This window comes from Dipodomys spectabilis, unplaced genomic scaffold, assembly GCF_019054845.1.
Source record: "Dipodomys spectabilis isolate Male_0828 unplaced genomic scaffold, ASM1905484v1 ptg000004l, whole genome shotgun sequence".
NCBI classification, from domain to species: Eukaryota; Metazoa; Chordata; class Mammalia; order Rodentia; family Heteromyidae; genus Dipodomys; species Dipodomys spectabilis.
The window spans coordinates 13,844,157-13,867,617 of NW_024870681.1; the positions used below are offsets into that span (position 1 = coordinate 13,844,157).

Consider the following 23,461-nt stretch of genomic DNA (forward strand, 5'->3'; position numbering starts at 1 on the left):
ATAAGAATTTATAATAAAAAAGACCTCTTTCAGAGTTGTAAAGCACTCTTTGTAGAAGGATGTCACTGATGACACACAAAATTCAGTAAGAGGATAGAGTCAAGGAAATCTCTGCACATAAAACTCTACATGTACGCATGTAGACACACAGACCTAAGTGACACAATATATTACCAACGGGAATTCTAAAAAGAAACCAAGGAAACTTATGAGAGCTAGAAGTCACGCGTCTAAACTGGAAGGACTCAGTATTGAACAGTGTGAAATTGTATGGCTTACTCAGAGACATATGCTAATGGAATTTTGAGAGTCAAGAGTGAAGAATGAAAAGTTTTCCAGTTGAAAACTTTTGACATCATAGGAGAAAGGAGGAAGTACAAGTGATCCCAATATGGGATACCAGAGTGCAAGTTTAGAGGACCTTTGGAGTTCAAAGGCAGACCACCTGCCTTGGCAATGGTGACTTTTTGCTAGCTGACACCATGATAATGGTGGAAGTATGTTCTCAAACAGGCAGTCACCACTCCATACATGAATCCAGAGAGGATTCAGGGGACAGGATCAGTTTTTTATATATATAACTAACTAGAGTCCCATAACAAATAACCTTAATCCCTTTTGAGACCCTGCCACCAATTGATAAGGACCTCATAGAAGGCCCCACCTCTCAAAACCCTGCCTGACTTCAGTGAATTGACCATTGACTAGAGAGATGGAAACGTAACTATTACACTATTACACCAAGTGTGAAGATGTAGGCTTCGGGTATGGGATACTCATTCCAGACTGAAGGTTCCCTGAAGGTTGTGCAGGAATTGACCAGGGAAAGACACAGAAGGCAAAGTACACTTGAAGTCACAGGCATGAGAGCTAGCATCACTGAAGAGGTGCAAGTGGCTGTCTGTTTGGAAGGTGCATATTTGGGAATTCAAGGTAATTGTTGAGGCTGGTTTGAGCCAAACTGTAAAAGGGCTTTGTAAGCTAGTCTCAGGATATGGAAAACCAAATCTACCAAAACTCTGGGCAACTACTGACAAGGGCAGAGTGATGGCATTGATTTGATTCCAGGAAGCGGCTTTCATTATATTTCTTTTTGGCCTCAAGTTAAATACCTGGCTGGGGGCTGGGAAGGTGGCTCAGTGGTAGAGTGCTTGCCTTGCATGCATAAGGCCCTGGGTTCAATTCCTCAGCACCACATAAGCAAAAAGAAAAAAAGCCAGAAGTGGCCCTGTGGCTCAAGTGGTAGAGTGCTAGCCTTGAGCTGAAGAGCTGAGGGACAGTGCCCAAGGCCAGAGTTCAGTCCCCACGACCGGACCAAAAAAAAAAAAAAAATACCTGGCTGGCTGCTAAGGGTCTAATGGATGCTTCAGACTGGTCTTGACTCCAAACTCATCAAACTACTCACCCACATGATACTGCCACATGGCCAACCTTCGCTTGTGTTGCTTTTCTGTGCAACTTCTTGGCAAACTCCCACTTATCCCTAGAGTCTTGGTTCAAATGTTTACTCCTCTGGGAAACCTTCCTTGTTCCCATCATTTTCAAAAATCAACTGTTCCTCTCTTTGTTCTCATGGGTACTTTATATATACCCCTTTTACATTAATTACCATCTCCCATTATGATAATTTATCTATGTGATTTTCTTCTGTCAGACTGTGGGAACCTCATCTAACATACTCTAACACTTAATGATTAATAATTGAATGATTCATGATGACTCTTTGAATCGTGTTGCTGCCATGACTAAGAACCCATCATGTTTGGGGAGAAAGAAACCTTCACTGTTGTCTTCTCACTCCAGACACTAGGATGGCTGACAGAAGGTCAGGCGACATGCAGATGAGGGACCAACAGGTACCACTGGCTGACTTGTCCTGTCTCCCAGGTGGTGCAGTTGGAGGAGCTCCTGGCAGTTCGACACTCTGTGTTTGTTGTGGGTGGTGCTGGTACCGGCAAGTCAAAGGTGCTGAGGTCTTTGCACAGGACTTATCAGATCATGAGACGCCGGCCTGTCTGGACAGACCTCAACCCCAAAGCTGTCACGAATGATGAACTCTTTGGCATCATCAATCCGGCCACAAGAGAATGGAAGGACGGTAAGAAAGAAGAAAATCCCTCATTCCCTCAGAGCCTCCTGGACAGAACTGCAAGGCAAGAGACATTGAACTGATCCATTTCACATAGCAGAAGGAGATGAGGTGAAAGGAAGAAACGAATTTTGGCCAGAGGCAGACCTCCGTCTTTCAGATTTTTCTCCCTCCTTTAAGACCTCTTTTAACTGCCTCTAGTAGAATCCCTTAAAAGAGGATCAAGGAGGGCAGGCACTCAGCTGTAGTTTGCTTTTCTATAGCACATGGTGGGTTTAAGTCATGCACTGCCCCCGTGCTAGGGTCCTGTGGGTGTCTCGTGAGTCCCAGAGGGTTCCTAGGACCATGTTCCCTTCCAGACTAATTCAGCACATTCCAAACCCATGTTATCTCTGGGCTCTGGAATGAGGAAATATCAGTTCCCTCTGAGTTTCAGTATCTGACTTGTCAAGGTAAAACCACCTGGCTTTCTTTAACTCAGGAGCTTTGTTCAGAGATCTAGAGCAAAGAAGTTAATGAAAAGCAGCTTAAATTTTTATTTCACTGCTTATTAGCATCATTTCCTTCTTGTTGGTCTTAGTAATTTCCTCTTTTGTACTTTATTTGCTTTTGTTATTTTGTTTCACGGTGTAAGTGTGCCGTTACTGGGGTTTTAACTGTGTCTGTGCTCTTGCTTGGCGTTTTTGTTGTTGTTGTTTTGGTTTTTTTTGGTTCAAGGCTGGCACTCTTATCCCTTGAGCCATACCTCCACTTCTGGCTTTTACTGGTTAATTGGAGGCAAGAGTCTCTGGGATCTGTCTTCCCGGGCTGGCTTCAAGTCATGCTTCTCAGCTCTCAGCCTCCTACGTAGCTAGAATTACAGGTGTAAGCCACTGTCAGTGACTAAAATATATCAATGATAACAATGCTTCAGGTCTCCTGAGTAGTTAGCATTATGAGTAGCTAGAATTAGGGAAACAGCTGGGACAGAAGTCTTTGAGACCCCATCTCCAATTAATTAACATAGTATGAGACTGGAGGTGTGGGTCAAGTGGTTGAACTCCAGCTATGACAGCTCCACCCTCAGTTCAAGCTCCAGCACTCACACACACACACACACATACATACACACACACACACACACACACACACACACACACACATACACACACACCTATACACAAAGACAGTATGCATTTCTAACATCTATCATTTGTCTATTAGACACTTTTATGACTTTTATACTTTCTATGGCATATTTTACCAAGCACCTTTAAAAAAAGGAAATTATATCTGTCTAGTCTTTTCAGCATTTGGGATTCCTATTTCATTTATAACGCTTTCTAATTGTCAACTACAGATATAAGTATCATAAATTTGGTCAATAAGGATTCTTTTTACATTAACATTTTTAAATCCATCTGGAATTTATTTTGAGGCTTAGAATGAGTTTGAATAAAAATCCAACTTCATTTCCTTCCAGATGGATAATTGATTGTGCCAGCACTATTTATTAAGTAAACTATCTTTTTCCTCTGCTTTCAAACACCACTTTGTTGCCTTTTAAATTCCATACATACCAAGATCGGATTCTAGGATTTTCATTCTGGTCCACACTTCTGTCTATGTGATCTTATACCAATACCATCTATTTCAGTTAGAATCATTTTTAACAGACTTTACTATCCAATGAGCTAAATTGCTCCTCGATATTTTGGGATAGCCTTCAACATTTCATTTTTATATTAAATTTAACATCAGAAACTTTGTTGAAATCCTAGTCAATATCCTACTAAATTCGCATTTTAAATTTGAAGAAATTGACAAAGAAGACATAATACAACTCTGTGTTCATTGAGCAAGATAATTTCAAAGTAAGTAGGATGTAGCCTTTCAGAAATTTAAGTAAAAATATGGTGAGTTATTTTATTAAACATTTTTCAAAATTAGATGGCTGCAGTAGACAGAAGCCTAACTACATATACAGAGGAATTTGGAAATATATCATCAAACTCGGTATAGTACATAGTTATAGAATTTTGTACCTCATAAACTTTTGGGAGGAAATTTCTAAGGGCCAACAAAGTTGGTCACAGAGGAAACTATATTGAATTCAAAAGAATCAATTTATAAACCACAATCTGTGAAATATTAGAAACAAGCAAGACAATAGCCCTAAATAATTCCACTACTTTCAAATCAAAACACGATCTCTACCCCTGATCAAAAAGAAAAATTAAATTGTAATTCCTCCAGCAACCTATGAAAGGAAGAATTCATACAAGATCCATGGAGTACATCTGAAGCCTATCAGAAAGCACATTAAACTGTGTTATGGGAAGTTAATAGGGAGTAAAAGAAATTAGTTTCTGTAATAAGTTATTATTCCCTCTGAAGAAAATGATGAGAGGAAAGAAACTAGTAAAGATAAGATCTGAAATTAGCCAGAAGAAAGACTAAATGTCATAGAAAAGAGAAATATAAATAATGGTTCTTTATAAAGGCCAATAAGTGTATTTATTGTGAGAACAACTAATGGGGGAAAGGTTAACTATATTTATATATAACATATATGTATATATAGTATATAATTAGGAACTTTTAATGACATATGACAGTATATTCAACATTAAATTGGAAGAGAATATCTAGTCAGATGGCATGTATTTGACAATCTAGAAGAAATAGATGAACCCCCTAGTAAAAATATAAAATAAGGGAAATGCATGTATCTAGAATAAATCATATTAAGTGGGTTAAGCCAAGCTCGGAGAGACAAATGGCACATTTTTTTTCTCATATGTAGAAGCCAGATCTAAAATATAACTGGCCATGATAGATTATATAGGACTCAAGGCCTTCACACAGTCAGACTAAAGGAGGGCACCCTTAGAAGAGGAACACAAAGGTGTGAGTTCCCTGAACCTTTAAAATAGCTGGAAACAAATTCCAAGAAATGAAAACATGTTTTTGTTTTTGTTGTTTGTTATTGTTGGTTGTAGTGTTCATTTGTTTTTCTTTTAGGGAGGTAAAAGGTACAGAAAATGAGGGAGAAAGGGTAAATGAATGTAATCCTGTTATTCAGTATACACTATGTGGAAAATGACCTATGTAATTGAGGTAGGGATGGGAAGGGGAAACTGGGGGAAGGGATGACATTGTTCAAAAAAGAGAAATGTATTCATTGCCTGATTTATGAAATGGTAAACCCTCTATACAACATCTTAATAATAACAATGAAACTAGTTTTCAAAGATCTTAACCTAAAAAAGACAAAACAGCAAAAATATATAAAATAGTAATATTTTCTCATTAAGAAATAGTAAACCTAAGTAAACTTAAATTTTTACAGATAGTGCAAGAACAAATATGAAATCTTTCACATATATATGAATTTATATACATGTGAAAAATAGCCCTGAAATCGTTTTATGGAGCCATAATAATCATAATATCAACTTTTTATGTAGAACCCAAAATCACAACCCAATTTTACTTAGTAGACTTAGAAATTCTAAATTAAATATTACTAAGTATATCCAACTATATCTTGAAAGAATGAAACAGTTTGACCAAGTCAAGTCTATTCCAGAAGTGTAAGGATGACAAATTAAGAAGAAAGGTAATTTGATCTAATTAATACACAATTAAAACAATAGTCATTCCTACTCTAAAGTTCTAACTAACATGGAAATTGAATGAAAATACTTCACTATGAAAAATACTCTATACCTCAAGCTAAAAGGAAAATGAAATCAAAGCACTCTGCATAATAATACATCAAAGCTATTTCCATTAAAACCAGAAAGCAGGTAGGGAGGAGGCTTGCTATCAATTTGTATTCAGTTTATTTCTGGAGGTTTTAGGAAAGACAATAAGAAAATGGAAATAGATGTTATAAATTGGAGGAAAGGAGAAAGTTTATTGTTTTTCTCATTCTGCAACTGTACACCTAAAAAAATGAATTGTTACTAATTACTAGAATTGATTTTTAAAGTATTAAATGTAATTAAACATAAATACACAAAATCTAGTAGTTTTTCTCTATACTATAGATAGACTGCTAAGAATGGAAATACAGGGCAGTGGGTAGAGAGGTCTTTCTCACAACCACAATAAAACTATGAAATATATAGAAGTATATTTAGCCAAGGAGGTATATTTTATTGTTTATTTTTTGTCAGCCATGGAGCTTGAACTCTGTGTCTGGGCACTGTCTCTCAGCTCTTCAGCTCAAGGCTAACACTCTACCACTTGAGCCACAGCACCACTTCTGGTTTTTTGTGTGGTTTATTGGAGATAAGAGTCTCATGGACTTTCCAGCCTAGGCTGGCTTTGAACCACAATCCTCAGAACTCAGCCTCTTGAGTAGCTAGGATTACAGGCATGAGCCACTGGAGCCTGGCTTAAGGAGATATATTTTAAAAGCTGTAATATTTTATTATGGATATAGAAGAGTATCTGAGTAAATAAATGAAAAGGCATAGAGTATTATTGAGTAGGAAAGTTTAAAGAAAATAATTTTATCCAATTACTGTATTAATTTCAATGTGATGCCAATAAGAAGCAATTGAGTCTTCTCTCAAATTCTATCCTGGGCAAGATTTTCTAGGAATGCAATGACAAATGATGAGATTTTTGCCTGAGAAAGGTTAATGTGATTCTATCATCCCATTACTCTAGCATTCTACAGTCATAGCTGTAAAGATTCACTGGGTCTCTCAAAAAGCTGGCACTCTCTGGCCCTGATTACTCTTCTTACTCTTGTGGTTCCTGTTGATGTTCCAAACAACTTTGGAGCATGCTGGACCCTAAGTTTCTGAGTAGAGCAAGATGCAAAGTCAAGTCTACTCTCCTTCTTGAATGCCTGTCTCTTTCTGATTGGTATAACCAATTTGGGGGGGGGAGTGGAGCTATGCTAAGAGAAAGAGGTTTGGTGGTGAAAGGGAAAATAAATTATCCATGGTTCCTTGTAGGACTGTTCTCTTCTATCATGAGGGAGCTTGCCAACATCTCCCATGATGGGCCCAAGTGGATCCTACTGGATGGTGATATCGATCCAATGTGGATTGAATCTCTGAACACTGTCATGGATGATAACAAGGTATCAGAGAAGGGAAGGAAAGTCCTCACAACCTTCCCTAGCATGTCACATGATGGCTGAGCTAGAACATGCCACTTCAACTGCTGTTGTCAATAGACAGAACCGACCCATCCCCACCAGCAGCCCCGGCCTACTTCAGTGCTATTGCCACTGCCCACCCCATTTTTGATGGGATGGTCATTTCCTCCAGACTCATGCCTATAATTCATTTTATATTTAGAACTGAAATCTAATTATCCCTTCAAATCTTTTCTCTAATTCTTTTCTATTTAATAAATAAACTAAAGATTTGAAGCATTCTGAGCCCATCAAATGACTTCTAGGGTGGTAAATATCTATCTGTTGGTAGTGCATAGCATTTTTTAAAAAAAAATAAACAATGAAAACCAACGGAATGGCAGTAAAATGGCTATTAAGCTGGTAGCTGTTCCTAAACTTGTTCAGAAAGCTTGACCAGATTGGAAATGTTAAAATGGCCTCCGCATTCACAGAAATCATTAGAATAAATGCATGTTCCTTCCCAGAGGGACTACTTAGAAAGAAGAGCAGTAATATGAAACTGAAGCTCTTTTCTTTTAAAGGTTTTATTATTCCAATATGGTCTAGTTCATTCAAATCATTGACATCAATTTAAGCTGTTTAAATAACTTCTTATGGTGATTCAACAGACACATATAGAGGACGGAAGAGTGGGAGTAGAGAGATGGTATGGATGGTGAGAGAGACAGAGACAGGGACACAGAGACAGAAAGAGACACAGATTATAGAAAACACTAACAATTAAAAAAAGAAGGCTATAACCATCCTGTCTTGTGTCTATAAGAGAATGCCAGGACTGGGTGATTTATAACGAAAAGACATTTATTTGACTTTCATTTCTGGAGGCTGCAAAGTCTTAATATCAAGGGGCTGAATCTAATAAAAAAAATAACAAACAGAAAACTTCTTACTCCCATGGTAAAGGGCAAGAGAACATGCCTATGCCAGCAAGGAACCGAATACTTAATGTTGTTGTACTAAGGGTGCGGTTTCCTACAAATGCTTTTGGGGAGACATAAACATCCTAGCATGTCCATAGCCTGACAGAAAGAATCCATCACACACCCACAAGCTGACATTGTATGCTCATGTATTCTCAGTGCTTTCTAACTGGACGTCCCACCCACGTCTACAGGTGCTTACCCTGGCCAGCAATGAGAGGATACCTCTGAACCCCACAATGCGGCTACTATTTGAAATCAGCCACCTGCGCACAGCCACACCAGCAACTGTCTCCAGAGCAGGTAAGGCCCTGGACATAAAATTGCTCATTGGAGGAGGGTACTTCTAGCTGTAATGTTCTTGTTCTGCTGGTTCTGGAGGAAGATCAAAATAAGAGCCAGAAGCTGCTCCTTCAATACTCTGGTCTGGTTGACAGAACTCATCCACACCCACAAAAGCAAGGAGGTACCACCAAGCTATGGCCCTTGTGACTTTGTTGATTCAGAAATGTAGGAACCAGAAGGGAGATAATCCCTAGGCTAGACAGCCATCCAGTGCACATAAATGTCTAGATCTAGGCTACTTTCCAATCCAGTTCCAGCCCCCACATCAGTGAAGGTGACCAAGCATTACCACTTCTCATTAGCTTCCTTCTCTCTTTTTATCAGTTCAATTGATGAACAGACATCAGGTCATAAAAAAGAACTTATTTAACAAAATAATCAAAAAAGAGTAGGGTAGTAGCTGCTAGAGCATAGGGGCAGGGGGAATAGGAGAGATACATTCAGTGGGCACAAAGCATCTTTATTCAGAATGAGTAAGTTCTAGAGACATGTTGTCCCTCACAGTGCCTATAGTTGACAGTGCTGCATTGCATACTTTGACAATTGTCAGGAAGATATACAACAGGCAAAATGTTCTTAACACACATACATAGGTGCATGCACATACATACACATACACACGAAAAGAGCATGAAGAAATTTGTAGAGGTGGTGTCTGAGTATATATATTAACTTGGTTGTGCTTCTGGTTTCTATTGGTTGTTCCAAATCCAACAAATCATATACATTATTTATGGACAGTGTTTTAGATTTCAATTATATGTCAGTAAAGATTTGCAAGTATTTTTTCAATAAGAAAAGAAAACTTTTGGATCTCTGCTATAATGTCAGGTTCCCACTCTAGGCCCTCTCAGCATGGTAAACCCTGCTCGGGAGAATTGCGCCCCACTAATTTCCTGGGACCACTGTAACAAGTAACTAATTACCATGAGCGTAGTGGCTTTTAAAGACACTTGCACACCCATGTTCCCTTCCTGCACTGCTTGTGATAGCCAAATTATGGAAACAGTCCAGATGCCCTACAATGGATGAATGAATCAATCAAAAGCAGCACCTGTAAACAATGGAATTTTACTAATCCATTAAAAAGAATAAGATTATGTCATTTGTAGGGAAATGGATGGACCTTGAACAAATCATGTTAAGTGAGGTAAGTCAAACCCAGACACAAAGGGCACATGTTTTCTCTCCTATGTGGAAATTAGATCTAAAATATAACTGAACATGATAAGCTATACAGGACTCTAGGCATTCACACAGTCAAATTAAAGAAGGATACCCTTAGGGGAGGGACCCAAAGGTGTAACTGATCTGAACATTTATTGAAATGAATTCCAGGAACTGGAAACATGCATTTTTTCACTGGTGGTGGTAGTGTTTGTTTTTACTTTGGATGTTTCTTTTCCTTCTTAGAGGGAAAAAGTGGCAGGGGGTGGCACAGAAAGGGAGGTAGAAAGTGTGAACAAATGCAATCATGCTATTTAGTATACACTATGTGGAAAATGAGCTATGTAACTTGTGGACAGTGATGGGAAGGGGAAACGGGAAAAGCAAAGGAAGGGGTGACATTGTCCCCCAAAATGTACTTATTACCTGAGTTAGGAAATGCTAACCCCTCTGTACAACACCTTATTAATAACAATAACAATATTTTTTAAAAAAAATAAACAAATTTATTGTCTTAATGAATATGGAAGTCAGACATAGAAAGTCATTGCTGGAGTCCAGCAAGGCTGCCTTCTCCCCAAAGCCTCTGGTGGAAACTCCTTCCTTGCCACCTCCAGCTAAGGGCTCCAGAGCCCTGTAGCACCAATCTTTACCTTTCTCACAGGGCTTTTCTTTTTCTTTCAAAATTAGTGTATATTAATTGTACAAAGGATCATTATTGTAGTATTTCTTACAGACCCCTCCTATTACTCTTATGTGCTTGGACCATGTTCACTTCTACCATCCTTTCCTTTTTCCCTTCTACTGGTTCCCATCTCCAAAAGTCCCCATTTTGCATTCATATCATATTTTTTTTTCAGGTAAGGGGTAGGTTTATTCATCATGCTGGCTGGCACCAGGCCATGTTGGCCCTCCACACAGCTGGGAAAGACCTGGGGAAAATCTGAGAATAAGGGCCTCTGGGTCTGGGCTAGGTCTTATCTATGGTATGGGTGGAGAAAGGTGTGGCCATATCAAATTCAGATGTGACCTCAGCAGATGCAGATGTGACCTCTTCCAGGTGTGCGGTTGCCTAGGTAACGCAGGTACTGGGCGGAGACTTTGCTGCAAGGAAGGTGGAGTCTGCTCATCATCCAGGAGCGGACCTTACATTCCAGCCTTTTAATAATCATGAAATAGGGCACGGATTCTCTCTGGCTACTTCCTGCTGACAAAGGGCATCGACTTTAGGGGTAAAAGGCTGGAATTTGGTCCCCTCCCAGAGAAGGCAGTGAGCAGCAGCTGTCCCTTGGTGGCGTGAGTCCTTAGATGAAGTCTGGAGAAGTCTCATGAGGCATTGACAGACTGAAAAAAAGATACTAAAAAGCAAACAAATGGCAAGAGGAAGGACTTGGGCCTGAAAATGTTGGTAGAAATGTCCCTAGCTACTTCTGACATCTGGCGACTAGGTAGAGGAAAAGTCAGGTAATAAAGGCAAGAATATAAATTCCTGTCCAGTTAATAGGTAGACAGGTATGGACACTAGATGGGCAGGCTTCTTATATCTATTGACCTCCCAGCTCTGGTTAATTTTGAAAGGGCAGGCACAAAGTTGCTGATATGACATCATCTCCTCTTATACCTTTCCATAGTCCCTTGTTCCCCAGACTGTCTGAGTCTAGGTGCTCATTGCTGGAATGGCTTTTCCCAGTTATTATTCATGGAGGTTTGAACAAGGCCTGGGTACTGTCCCTGAGCACTTCTGTTCAAGGCTAGCACTGAACCACTTTGAGTTATAGTACCACTTCCAGTGTTTGGCTGGTTAGAGATAAGAGTCTTGAGCCATGCTTCCAGCCTGACTCTTTGCAGGTTAGTTAGGAGATGGAGTCTTAGGGATTTTTTTCAGCCCGGGCTGGCTTTGAATTACAATCTTTGCCATAAAAACCCTTTATTATTTCCAATTAAAGCAACAAAGAGATCAAATAGAATAGAGCTTACCTGGTCCTTATCAAGAATTGACCAAGAAATATTCTGCAATGACAAAACTCAGTAGATGTGAGAATCTTAGCACAGATATGCCCAGTATTGAACTAGAATACACAACACAAAACAAAAAAGGCAAATCTCAAAACCTAAAATTTTGACAACAATGTTTAGACATCTTTGCTAACAAAGCACATCAGATGTTTGAGCCTCAGTTACCAGGGTCTGTGAAAAGAGCAACTTGTTAGCAAGGCACCTTAGAATAGATGGATGGAGTTGTAAGCTTGGTGGAAGGTTAAGGGTCAGATGGGGCCAAACCCTTAACACACCATGTGGCCAAGATGGCGAACTCAAGATGCCAATTTCTGAAAAAAATACAAAGAAAGCCTGAACAAATCGATCAAGCCTAGTTGGGCTAGCCTTTGATAGGGAACCTGGGACCCACCCTGTGTCATACTCTTCAGGGCACAAGCCAAAAAGTTGTAGAAAAGAATAAGGGAGAGATATGGAAAGTTGGACATGATTGGCATAGAGAGAGAGCAAAGAGAGCCTGAAAGTAAACAGACTTCTGCCCATTTACCATTGCAGAGGCAAAAATTGTCTAAATCTGAGAACAGCATAAAAAAAATTAGGCGCTCTGGCTTTCCAGGGAGCGCAGGAGGCATTTCAGAGGGGTTTCATGGCACTGGAGTAACACACAGCACCCCATTAAAGTCATAGGAGAGAAGAAAATTAGTGAGTGAAGGAAGGCTTATCAGATGGAAGTGGTGTCCTGACTTACCACCCAGCCCTCCAGGGAGAAGTAGCCAAGCAACCAGAGTCAAGCATCCTGATTCCAGAAGTAACCGGCCTTTCAGTTAAAGGCCTAGCAGGTTCTCTGATGTGGTACCACATCTGGAGAGAGACTGAGTGACAGGGAACCCTCAGAGAGTAGTTCACTCACCAAAATGTAGAAGCGTGGAGGTGGATGCAGAGGCCAGCAATGGTATTGAGGTGCTGTGTCCGCAACAGAGAGACCGGTCCACAAAAAGGCTGTCAGAACTGTGGGTATTCCTCAGAGCCAATAAGGAAAAAACAAGCAAACAAAAGAAAAAAACGGAGAGGAATCCCACCTATCCTGACTTTAAGCCCTTCCCAGGTTTCGACACCATTTATGTTAAGTTTTTAAAGAGGGGTTGCCGAGTAAGAATCACACCACGCACATGGTATTCAGGTAAGGGGTAGGTTTATTCAGCGTTCTGGCTGGCACCAGGCCATGTTGACCCTCCACACGGCTGGGAAAGGTCTGGGAAAGACCTGGGAAAGAGCTCATATCATATATTTTTATATTTTATGTGTAGATTCCATATATGAGAGAAGATATATGATATTTGACTTTCTTTGTTAGGTATTACTTCACAGAGTGGCCTCTAATCCTACTCATTTTCCTGCAATTGGCATAATGCTATACATTTTTATGAATGGATAATACCCCATTGCGTGTATATATGTAAATATGTATCACATTTTCTTTATCCATCATTGATTGATAGGCCCCCAAGTTGGTTTCACAGACTGACTGGGCTCAATGTATCTCTCCCAATCTCTCTCTTTAGAAGGGCTACTTACTGTCCCCTCTAGACAATCCAGAATAATCCCCAGATCTTTAATTATTTCTGCTAAGGCTATTGTTCCAAAATCGGTTACACTGACAGTTTCTAGGAATGCAGACACGGACAGTGACAAGTATTGCCCATCAATCACAACCTCTTCTCTCTTGAGACAACTTCACCATGTATCTCTTCTCCCTCAGTGGACCCTTAGTCCTCAGAAGCAATTTCACACTCTCTGAACTAGACTCAGTCTCTGTCTGCTACAGTCTAGTTTTCTGCATGCTTTTCAAGCTGAGAACTACTGATATGAATGGAATACCCACTATACAATGTTCTCTGTGTTCCCAGGGATCCTATACATCAACCCAGCAGACCTAGGATGGAACCCTCCAGTGAGCAGCTGGATCGACCAGAGAGAAGTCCAGACAGAAAGGGCTAACCTAACCATTCTGTTTGACAAGTATCTTCCAACCTGCTTAGACACACTCAGAACCAGGTAGGCCAGGCAACAAGAGAGAGAGTAAATTAATGCAACAGTGAAGGACATGTTGGCTTGCATCTGATGTCCCACTGATGTTCTGTCCTGTCCCCAAAGTCAGAACCCTCCAGGCACAGCAGATGGCAGGGGGAACACACATTAGAACAACCATGGGATGCCTATTGGCAGTTCAAGCAGGAAGAGAAGTGAATGAAAAGCAGGAAGATTTAAAGTGCCCTTCACAAATATCACATGGATATATCAGAAGGAGGTAATCAGTAGGAATATCAGATGACAGCCCTGGGTCAGATTCATTCCAATATGCATGGCCAGCAGCTGGCTTTCCTACAAATGATGCACAAGCCAGACCAACAGGTCCAGAAATGACGATGACCAGCACCTGTCAGGGACATATGGATCCTACCTCTTGTTCCTGGCTGGGTGTGATCACAGTCCAGATAGCAGGGGCTTAAGAGAATGTGTCACTTGGCCATTTCTGCCGGTAGAAAGTTGTGAGTTCTCTATTCTGCTTTTTGCTCTACAGTGTTACTTTTTTATCTCTAAAAGTAAAAGCAACAAACTAAGGGCTGGTGGATCATGCCTGTAATCCTAGCAACTCAGGAAGCTAAGATCTGAGGATCACAATTCAAAGCCAGCCTGGGCAAGAAAGTCCGTTTAGACTCTTATCTCCAATTAACTACTGAAAAACCAGAAGTAGAGCTGTAACTCAAGTGGTAGAGCACTAGCTTTTGAGCAAAAAATATGCTCAGAGACAGAGCCTGGGCTCTGAATTCCAGCCTGAGGACTGGCATGCACACATGTAAGTACACACACACACACACACACACACACACACACACACACACACACACACACACACACACACACACACACCAGCAAAAAAGTAAAAGCCATGAATATCTATTTCAGTCAGCTTTCCCTTATTTTAACAGAAACCTGAAGTAACTGAAATAATTAATTTACAAAGAGAAAGGGCTTATTTTGACAGTACAATTTTAGACATTTCAGTCCTTGATTGATTAACCCTTTTCCTTGGGCCTGTGGAGGCATATCCTGGGAGAAGCACACGGGAGAGCAAAACAACTCATCTCATCTCATCTCTGGGACGTGAAAGAAAGAGAGGAAGAGACCAAAAGTCCACAATCCCCTTTGATTACACCTCCCCCCGCCAACCACCTAAGGAACTCTCACTAGATCCCTACCTGCTAAGGGTTCTCCACATCCCAAAGTGTCAAAACAGGTACAAAGCCTCAAACACACAGGCCTTCATCCAAGATCCAGACTGTAACACAAGCTATCACTTGAACAAGAAATTAATTACTTTATTCTAAAAGATTTGTGTTTACAGCATGAATTCCACAGTTGTCTGCATAGAGAAGTTTCCAGACTTCTTCTGTTGTATTGAACCTTCTTCTGTTGATTAGTTGATTTTTCCATGGGATATATCATGGTGCAGGACTGGGTTCTATTTCCATAATTCAACCAAGAATGGGCACCAAAAGCTGGTACTGGGAAGATGTGACTTTGATATATATAGTTCCTGGTGGTCCCATAATATTGGTTCAGGATTATATTTCCAAGATATTATGGTCCCTCACTCAGACTGATCCTTGGATCTTTATTCAACTGGCCAGTCAAGAATAGAGTAGGGCTGTGGCTTCTGTTTCCCACAGTGTGAAGGCAAAGATCCTGGGAGAATTTCAGCCATGCTACAAATGGTCCCAGGCACTCTTAAATATGCCCTGCCCTCTACCCTAAAAAAAGTCCATCCACATTAAAAAGAAATATTGTGAGCACCAGTGACTCACACCTGAAATCCTATCTACTTAGGAGGGTGAGATCTGAGAATCAGATTTGAAACTAGCCTGGGCAGGAAAGGCCATGAGAATCTTATCTCTAATTAACGAGCTGTGACTCAAGTGGTAGAGTGCTAGCCTTGAGTCGAGAAGCTAAGGACCAGTACCTAGGCCCTGAATTTGAGCCCCAGAACTGGCACCAAAAACTCCCCACAATATTGGGGGAAAAAATAGTTCACATAGCGGTATACTTTAAGTATTTAATGAAACATTAATTTTGCTTCTGTAGTTTTTAATACTTCACAATCCATAATTCTCTTTCCAACCATCAATACCCTCATAAGTTTCTGAAAATCCTGATGGTCATGGACTCTGTGACCTTAGGATTTAATGCAGACTCTGTAGCTAGTAACTTCTAGAAGGTGACAGCATCATCAGTGTTACAAATAGGAAAGAGCAGCAGAGTTACAATCTAGAGAGCAGAGTGTCAGGAAGACAGTACATTCCTGCTGCTTTATTTGTTCCTGAGATTTGTTCAATATGTTCTTTGATGACGAATCAAGCTATTTCTTACTCTGGGCATTTAGGACAAGAGATATCAACTGTGTGTGTGTGTGTGTGTGTGTGTGTGTGTGTGTGTGTGTTTGTGCGCACACATATACATGTGTCCATGCTGGTGTGTGCATAGTGTATAGCCTTGGAAGCAACTTTAAAGATTCTACCTGCATTTAGCCTATCTACAGATATCCACCACATCTCTGGTTATCAAGGAGAAAGAACTATTGCTGTCATTTACAGCCTCCCTCTCTGAATATAATTCCATTCCATTTTCACAGCTTTCCTAAGAGCCTCCCTGCAGCCCACAGCATGGGGGTGAAGGTCTGTGATGCTCCCTTGTCATCATAGCATTCATAACAGAGGCACTGGCTCCAAGGCCTTCCTTCTTTTAAGGAGCACCAAATCCTCAGGCTGGCTGTATGCAGCCATTACCACAGAGCTGTGTGGTATCAGCACACACTCATTTCTTTATTGAACAGGGGTAATTGAAAAGCAACTTTATTTTGTTTGCCATTGTCCCTTCAAACCTTCCAAACAAAGTTAGCTGGCTGGTTCTCCTCCAGTACCTAGGTGAGCTCTAAGTTAATGGTTTCTCTTCTCTCTCTCTCTCTCTCTCTCTCTCTCCCTCTCCCCTCTCTGTCACACACACATGCACACACACAACACACACACACACACACCAGTGAAAATTTAAAAGAAACAAACTTCATTTACAGCTTCTGCCTCTGAAGCTTAGACTTGCAGTGGGAAAGGGTAGCCCTCTTCTCAGCAGGTATAGTTTCTGACCTCTCAGGATCCAAAGGGGACAGAGAGAAGAAAGGAAGGGGAATAGAGTTCTGCTTCCATGGAATCGACCAGTACAGCCTCAGTTTCTGTAATTACAGCAAGTATTAAAATCTGACTTCCTCTTGGAGAATTTGGGGACTTCTTGGAGCCCTCCATACCACTAGAGATCTCCATCTGCCCGCAGTGAAAAAAGTACATGTATCTCCTTCAGCCAACCATGTGCTACTCCTCACACTCCTATGCCTGGGACTCCCACAGGGGCACCGTTAGTTTGCATCACAAACACCCCTCCATATGTGCAAGCTCACATGTGGATTCCAGGAGACACATTTGTCTCCCCCTTTGCTTTGACAAAATAGGATTCAGGCCACTCCAGCAGGAAGCCTCTCTGTACTGCACTGTGAGATCACAAAGCTCTCTGTGGTCTCCTGGCCATGGGCCCTTTACCAGCTTAGAGCAGTCCTGTAGAAGGCCTTAGCCTGGCCTTGCTGTCAGGGACAAACCCTGCCTTCTTAGTGGGGGGAGGGGAGGGGAAGGCAGATTCACTGAACACCAAAGCGCTTCCTCAAATCCTGTAAAATATTATTTCCAACCCCTCCAGCATCTCTTTCATTTGTTAGTTTGCTTGCTTGCTTGCTTGTTTTGATCTGGGATACTGAGAGAGTGAGGGATCAGGGTTGCAAAGTCTCAACCAGTTTGTCCAAAGTCTCGTCTTGGAAACTAAGGGCAGCTGGCATCCCTTTGTCTTGTTACCTCATCCAATGTGGAGCCTGTGACGATTCTATTTTATTATTCTATTCCAAACATGCATGGAATCAAAGAGTGAAGGAAGGACCACTCAGGTCTCAGCTTTCCCATTACTAATAAAAGTAATACCTAGACTATTAGACCAGACCCTAATATGGTCATAAGGACAGCAATAAGATTAAAAACAGGCACAAACATGATGCCTTGGAGAGAACAGGTACTGGGCATTCCTGAAGCCCAAAGCTGGTAAGTGACTTTGAAGGAGGCAGCTGATAGTGTTGCTCAGTGGACTCTGCCTCTCTGCAACCTGAGTGCAGCATCCTGTTGCAGATGGTAGTGTGGGTGTGCATGGCTATGTGGGAGTACACTGTGTGTATGGAAAGAGAAATTGTGTGATCTGTGTGTGTGTGTGTGTGTGTGTGTGTGTGTGTGTGTGTGTGTGTGTGTGTGTAAACTCCTAGTTCCTTGGGTATAGGATGTCTTTGGTACATCTTGAAATATCATCTTATAATTGCGATCTCTAAGGATAAGCTTAAAAATACAAACCCTAGGCCAGGGAAAACTCACAGAGCTCTATTTTCACCTAGGAATTTCCATTCTACTCATGATTATGTAAAATTGCCATCTGTCTCCATCTTCTCCACTGCCCAGATAAAACTCTGGCCCCACTGAAGTACGTTTTCAGTCCAGTTTAATTGCAAGAAAACCTCTAAGATAAAGAGAAAAAAACAATCCAGAATAGCACCCAAATTGCTTTTTACAGTGCCTTTTGACTATTGAAATTATGAATGAAAAAATGTTTGTTGTAGCTCCCTACTTTCTCCTAAGGACTGAGAGCAGATGTCGAAAGAGAAAGGGAAGGGAGGAGGGGTTCAAAGGAAGGGAAAGAAGACAAGGAAACTTCTCAGGAGGGCTGTGTGCCCTCAACCCTGTCGTGGAAAGTGACTCAAAATTTACTGAGAACAAAGGCTTAAGTAGGACCATGATCCTTGATAGTCTCCAAAACTTGACAAACCTTTAGTCTTCTAAAACCAAGGGGCTTCTACGACCAGCCCATGGGGCCTCCAGATGGGATTTTCATGGGGTTTTGGAGCAAGTCCTAATCTCCCATTGCAGATTTAAGAAGATAATCCCAGTTCCAGAGCAGAGTATGGTTCAGATGGTGTGCTACCTTCTTGAATGTCTCCTAACCAAAGAGGACATCCCTGCAGACTGCTCCAAGGAAACCTACGAGCTTTATTTTGTATTTGCTGCCATCTGGGCTTTTGGTGGAGCAATGGTCCAAGACCAGGTAAGGAGGTATGATGGAGTTGCCGCCATGTTAAATCTATAGCAGTAAAAAGTAAACCTCCATTGGGAACCAGTGGCTCACGCCTGTAATCCTAGCTACTCAAGAGGTTGAGATCTGAGGATCAAGGTTCAAAGCCAGACTGGACAGAAGAGTCTAAGAGACTCTTATCTTCAATTAACCATCAGAAAACCGGAAGTGACACTATAGTTCAAAGTGGTAGAGTGCTAGTCTTGAGCTAAAGAGCTCAGGGACAAGCCCTGAATTCAAGCCCCACAACCAACAACAACAACAAAAAAAGTGAACCTCCAAAAATTTTGAAGACAGAATATATTTTGCCTCTGAAAACATTAGAATCTTTGATTATCTGCTCACTTCTCTGTATATGCAAGGAGAGAGACAGTTCTGGTTTGCTTGGAGATTTGTCCTTTGAGCTGTTGAACATATCTTCTTGTGTGGAGGGAAAGTTGTACAGTATTGGAATCTGAGCAGCTACTAGTATATGAGCACTACCTTGGAGGATGATGTGTGTTTAACAGAGAGGAGGAAAGATACTACACCGTTGAAGGTTGAGTGGAAGGAATGTCGCCAGCCTTCTAGAAATCTCCTAGAAGAATATACTGTTCTGTACTAGGCTAGAGTTAACCCTGAAACACTGGAAGTTAGGCCAAATGCTAATTAACATGGAAGAGTAGGAAACCAAGCAGTATTAATCTCACAGTGTTGACTTCAAATGTCTTGATATTCTATCCTCTTTACCCCATCCTTCCTCTATTTGCAGCCTTTTTCTTAGAACTAAAAGGCATTTTCTTTGGAAATAACATTCAATGTTATGCAAATTAATCTCTTACACCTGACTCTAGCTGTCAAGCAGTTCATGCAGAGATAAAGAACCTGGACTCTATTAGCAAATACTTAAGTATACAATTAAGTATTGTTAGCTGTAAGCATTATCCCATACAGAAGATGTATTCATCTTGGATTTACTCATCTTTCATAATTAAATTTTTGGACCCTTTGATTAGCACCTCCTATTTCTTCTCCCACTAATCTCTGGTTATCATGATTCCACTCATTCTATATGTATATAACATTACACAGCATTTGACCTTCAGTGTCTGGCTTATTTCATTTAGCATAATGTCCTTTGGCTTTGTCCATTGCTCACAGATGGCAGAATTTCCTTCTTTGAAAAAACATTTTGGGAAGGCAGATTTTCTGTTTAGTATGTTATCACACACAACAATAAGAATGATAAATAAGATGATGGGAGAAAAGCTGGGTGCCTAGCGAATGATAAATAAGACAATGGGAGAAAAGCTGGATGCCTAGCTACTGAAGAAGCTCTGATTTGAACATCAAGGCTTGTCCCAGCAAAGTCTGTGAGACTTATCTCCAATTAATCACCAAAAAGGCAGAAGTGAAGCTCTGGCTCACCAGAGCTTTAGAGCATCAGCTTTTGAGTGGAAAAAGCCAAGAGCACAGGGCCCTGAGTTCAAGCCCCAATGCCAGCACACACACACACACACACACACACACACACACACACACACACACACACACACACACACACACAAACGGTGGAAAGAAAGTTGGAGTTGGCGTATGACTTTGTACGTACATTAGAGTGGTGGTTTCACAGATGTGTAGACTTAACTCCCAAGTTCATCAAGTTGAATACACTAAATATGGGCATCATTTTGTATATTAATCTTACCACAATAAAGTGGCTTAAAACTGTGGATGTGAGTTCTAACTCTGCCACTGTTATTTCAAAGAGTAACCAAGAAACTTAACCTTTCTCTCCTCATGTATTGAAGGTGATGGCAGTGGTACTCAGCTCCTGGACCTTGGTGAAGACTAAATGAATATATGCTGTTCTTTTCAACCAGCTCAGATACATGCAACGCCCTTAGCACATTCTCACTTATTATTAATATCCTTCTAAAATAAATATTCAGCTTTAAAGAATATATCTGAGGCTGTATCACAACAGGAGATTCACCTAAGCTTTAGTTACTGGAGAGTTATAATCTACTCTCTCAGGTCTAGAGTGACAGTGAGGAACATTCAAAGAAAGATTAAACACTTTCAGCCTTGTAAGGTAAAGCCATGTCTGAGAAATCCAAAGAGAAAGGAAGGTGGGCCAAAAGAATAAACAATGAACTTTTTTTTCCATTTTCACACATTCAGATTCTAACATCCATCCCGTGTTGCTCAGAATTCAGAAAGCAGCTCTCACAGGCTTTCAGAAAGAGAGCCTTCTTCTACTCCCTCTACTCCATTCCACCTCTGGAGCCAGATGCCCCTAGGACAGAAATGACAATCTCCAAGGGCAGGAAGATGCAAAGACCAGGAATTTGACATTGGAGGGACTGAGCTGTCTGCTCTGCAGTCCTTAGAGATCCTCTAGACGGCTCCTCTGATAGTTTTGCATTTCTCCTTGGAGGCAGAGAGTCCAGCAGGATGGATGAGACTTGGCTGTAAAGCACAGAGATCCTGAGTGCATAGATTATTTTGCTTTCCATCAAATGTAGTCTCTAACTTTTTCTACTGCTGACATGTCAAGTAGCAACCGCTGGGTTTCTCTTCCACATAAGCACCAAACAGGCAGTGGGATATCTGGAAGAAGATACTTGGTCAATTTTTCTATCTCTATATAGAGAGATGTAAATCCATTCCACTTTTTTTTTTAAAGGCCAAGATGAAAGCATCTCTCCAGGTGTCCTGGGCTAGGAAGCAGTTGGAGCCATAGCCACCCTGCTGGCCCACAGGGAGAAAACACTGGAGAAAGCTTTTAGCAGCAGGGAATGTCCAGGGCATCCTGTGCAACCTGCCTTAAAACTAAACACCAAAAATAATGCTGTAAATTGGAGAGTAGGAATCTGGCCAAAATACTTGCATCAGGAGCAACAAAGGTATTTCCAATTCTAAAAAGAATTGTCATGCAAAAATGCAAAACAGAGCCTGCATCTTAGTCAAAGATCCAATTAAATAACAAGACGAACAAAATCTCCCATGGCCCTGGATGAATAGTATGCAGCCATCTCGGTAAAGGTGATATCCCAGAAGCACAGGGGAGAAAGAGCACCCATTGTGGGGGACTGAAAACCCACAAATGATGTCTTTTTTGTACATAAAACTGAGATAATTTCAACTAGCCATAATAATTTAGAGTTTTGTGAAGAATAAATGGGGTGCTCAAGCTGGGCACCAGTGACTCACGCCTATAATCCTAGCTACTTAAGAGGCTGAGAGCTGAGGGTCTCAATTTTAAGCCAGCCCAAGCAGAAAAGTTTGTGAGATGCTTATCTCCACTTAACCAGCAAAAACAGCCAGAAATGGAGCTTTGACTCAAGTGGTAGAGTGATAACCTTGAGCAAAAATAGCTAAAGAACAGACCCAGGCCCTACATTCACGCCTTAGTCCCAGCCCCCCACCCCCCCCCCCCCACACACACACACATACACACAACCAGAAGAGTGAAATAGGGTAATGTGTTAGAAATATCCAGTTTAGAGGACAGACAGGAAACAGAGAATTCCCTGAATCTAGAGGCCATGGGATTGGAGAGGGGTTATTCATTAATTCGTTGCTGAGAAGAGGTTCCAGAGATGTGTTGGTAAAGGTCCACTGCATCATCTTGGCAGGGGTAACCTAGTGTTTTCAGTGTCACTTCAGAGTAGAAGAAGATCCCGTGCCAGACTGGTTGAGAAATGACCAGATAGCTCCAGAAGAGTCTAGATGAGGAAAGAACTTCATTCTTTTAAGAGGTAGCATCACCTCAAAGTCTCTGTGCAAATCTAAAATCTGGTTTTCATACAAAGTTAAAGGTCTGCAAGGTTTTACTCAGACTTTTCTGCTTGAGTTGACTTCAAACTTTTAATATTCAGATCTCAGCATCCTAGTAGCTAGGATTACAGGTGGCCAGCCTATCCCTAGACATTTGATTATCAAGAACAATCTCAGGAAACTATAATACCTTTTCTTGTCTGAATTAAAATAAATCTGTTCACATCCTAGGATGTATTTTATGTTTTATTTAAAAACAAAGAGTTTCTCATGCTTCATATGGAGCAAAACAAGGACTATGCCCTCTGCCAAGTCTGTCTCCTTGTTTTAGAAGTGTAGCTCGTGAAGAAATCTTAGAAACCTTTTTAGGCCCCTCCTCTTCTAGGTGACACTGAGGCCCAGGAAGAAGTGATGGGCCTTGTGGTTACATTCCTGAACCCCCTTCTGAGGCTGTCCTTACCCAACTGCATGGTGCCCCCTTTCCGGGGGTCAACAGTCACCTCCAACTTCCATCCTGACACACACAGGTGTCTAGGAGAAAAGGGATCACTTTCCTTCAGGAGTTCTTAATCAACACTTGCCTTTCCCATACTCTTCTCTGTCTTATGTCTCTCCTCCAGGCAATAACAATACCATATGACAGGACCAGAGAAGTCAGCCACGTGGTCAAAGCAAGTGCACTTGCACATACTCTTTGTAGTCTGCTTTCTATTGCTGCAACTGAATGCCAGAGCCTAGATGACTTGTAATAGTTATACTTTATAAACGTTTAACTTA

At 41.1% G+C, this 23,461-nt stretch overlaps 1 protein-coding gene across 2 annotated transcripts in view; it reads left to right on the top strand.

Moving 5' to 3' along the window:
• Dnah9 (dynein axonemal heavy chain 9) overlaps positions 1 to 23,461 on the top strand; it is a 339,142-nt gene that overhangs the window by 159,131 nt on the left and 156,550 nt on the right. For both annotated transcript variants that reach the window (XM_042693416.1, XM_042693426.1), the window contains 5 exons: positions 1,888 to 2,098; positions 7,045 to 7,172; positions 8,347 to 8,455; positions 13,567 to 13,714; positions 18,721 to 18,895. In XM_042693416.1, the coding sequence (XP_042549350.1) occupies positions 1,888 to 2,098; positions 7,045 to 7,172; positions 8,347 to 8,455; positions 13,567 to 13,714; positions 18,721 to 18,895 (771 nt within the window). The remainder of the gene's footprint in view (positions 1 to 1,887; positions 2,099 to 7,044; positions 7,173 to 8,346; positions 8,456 to 13,566; positions 13,715 to 18,720; positions 18,896 to 23,461) is intronic.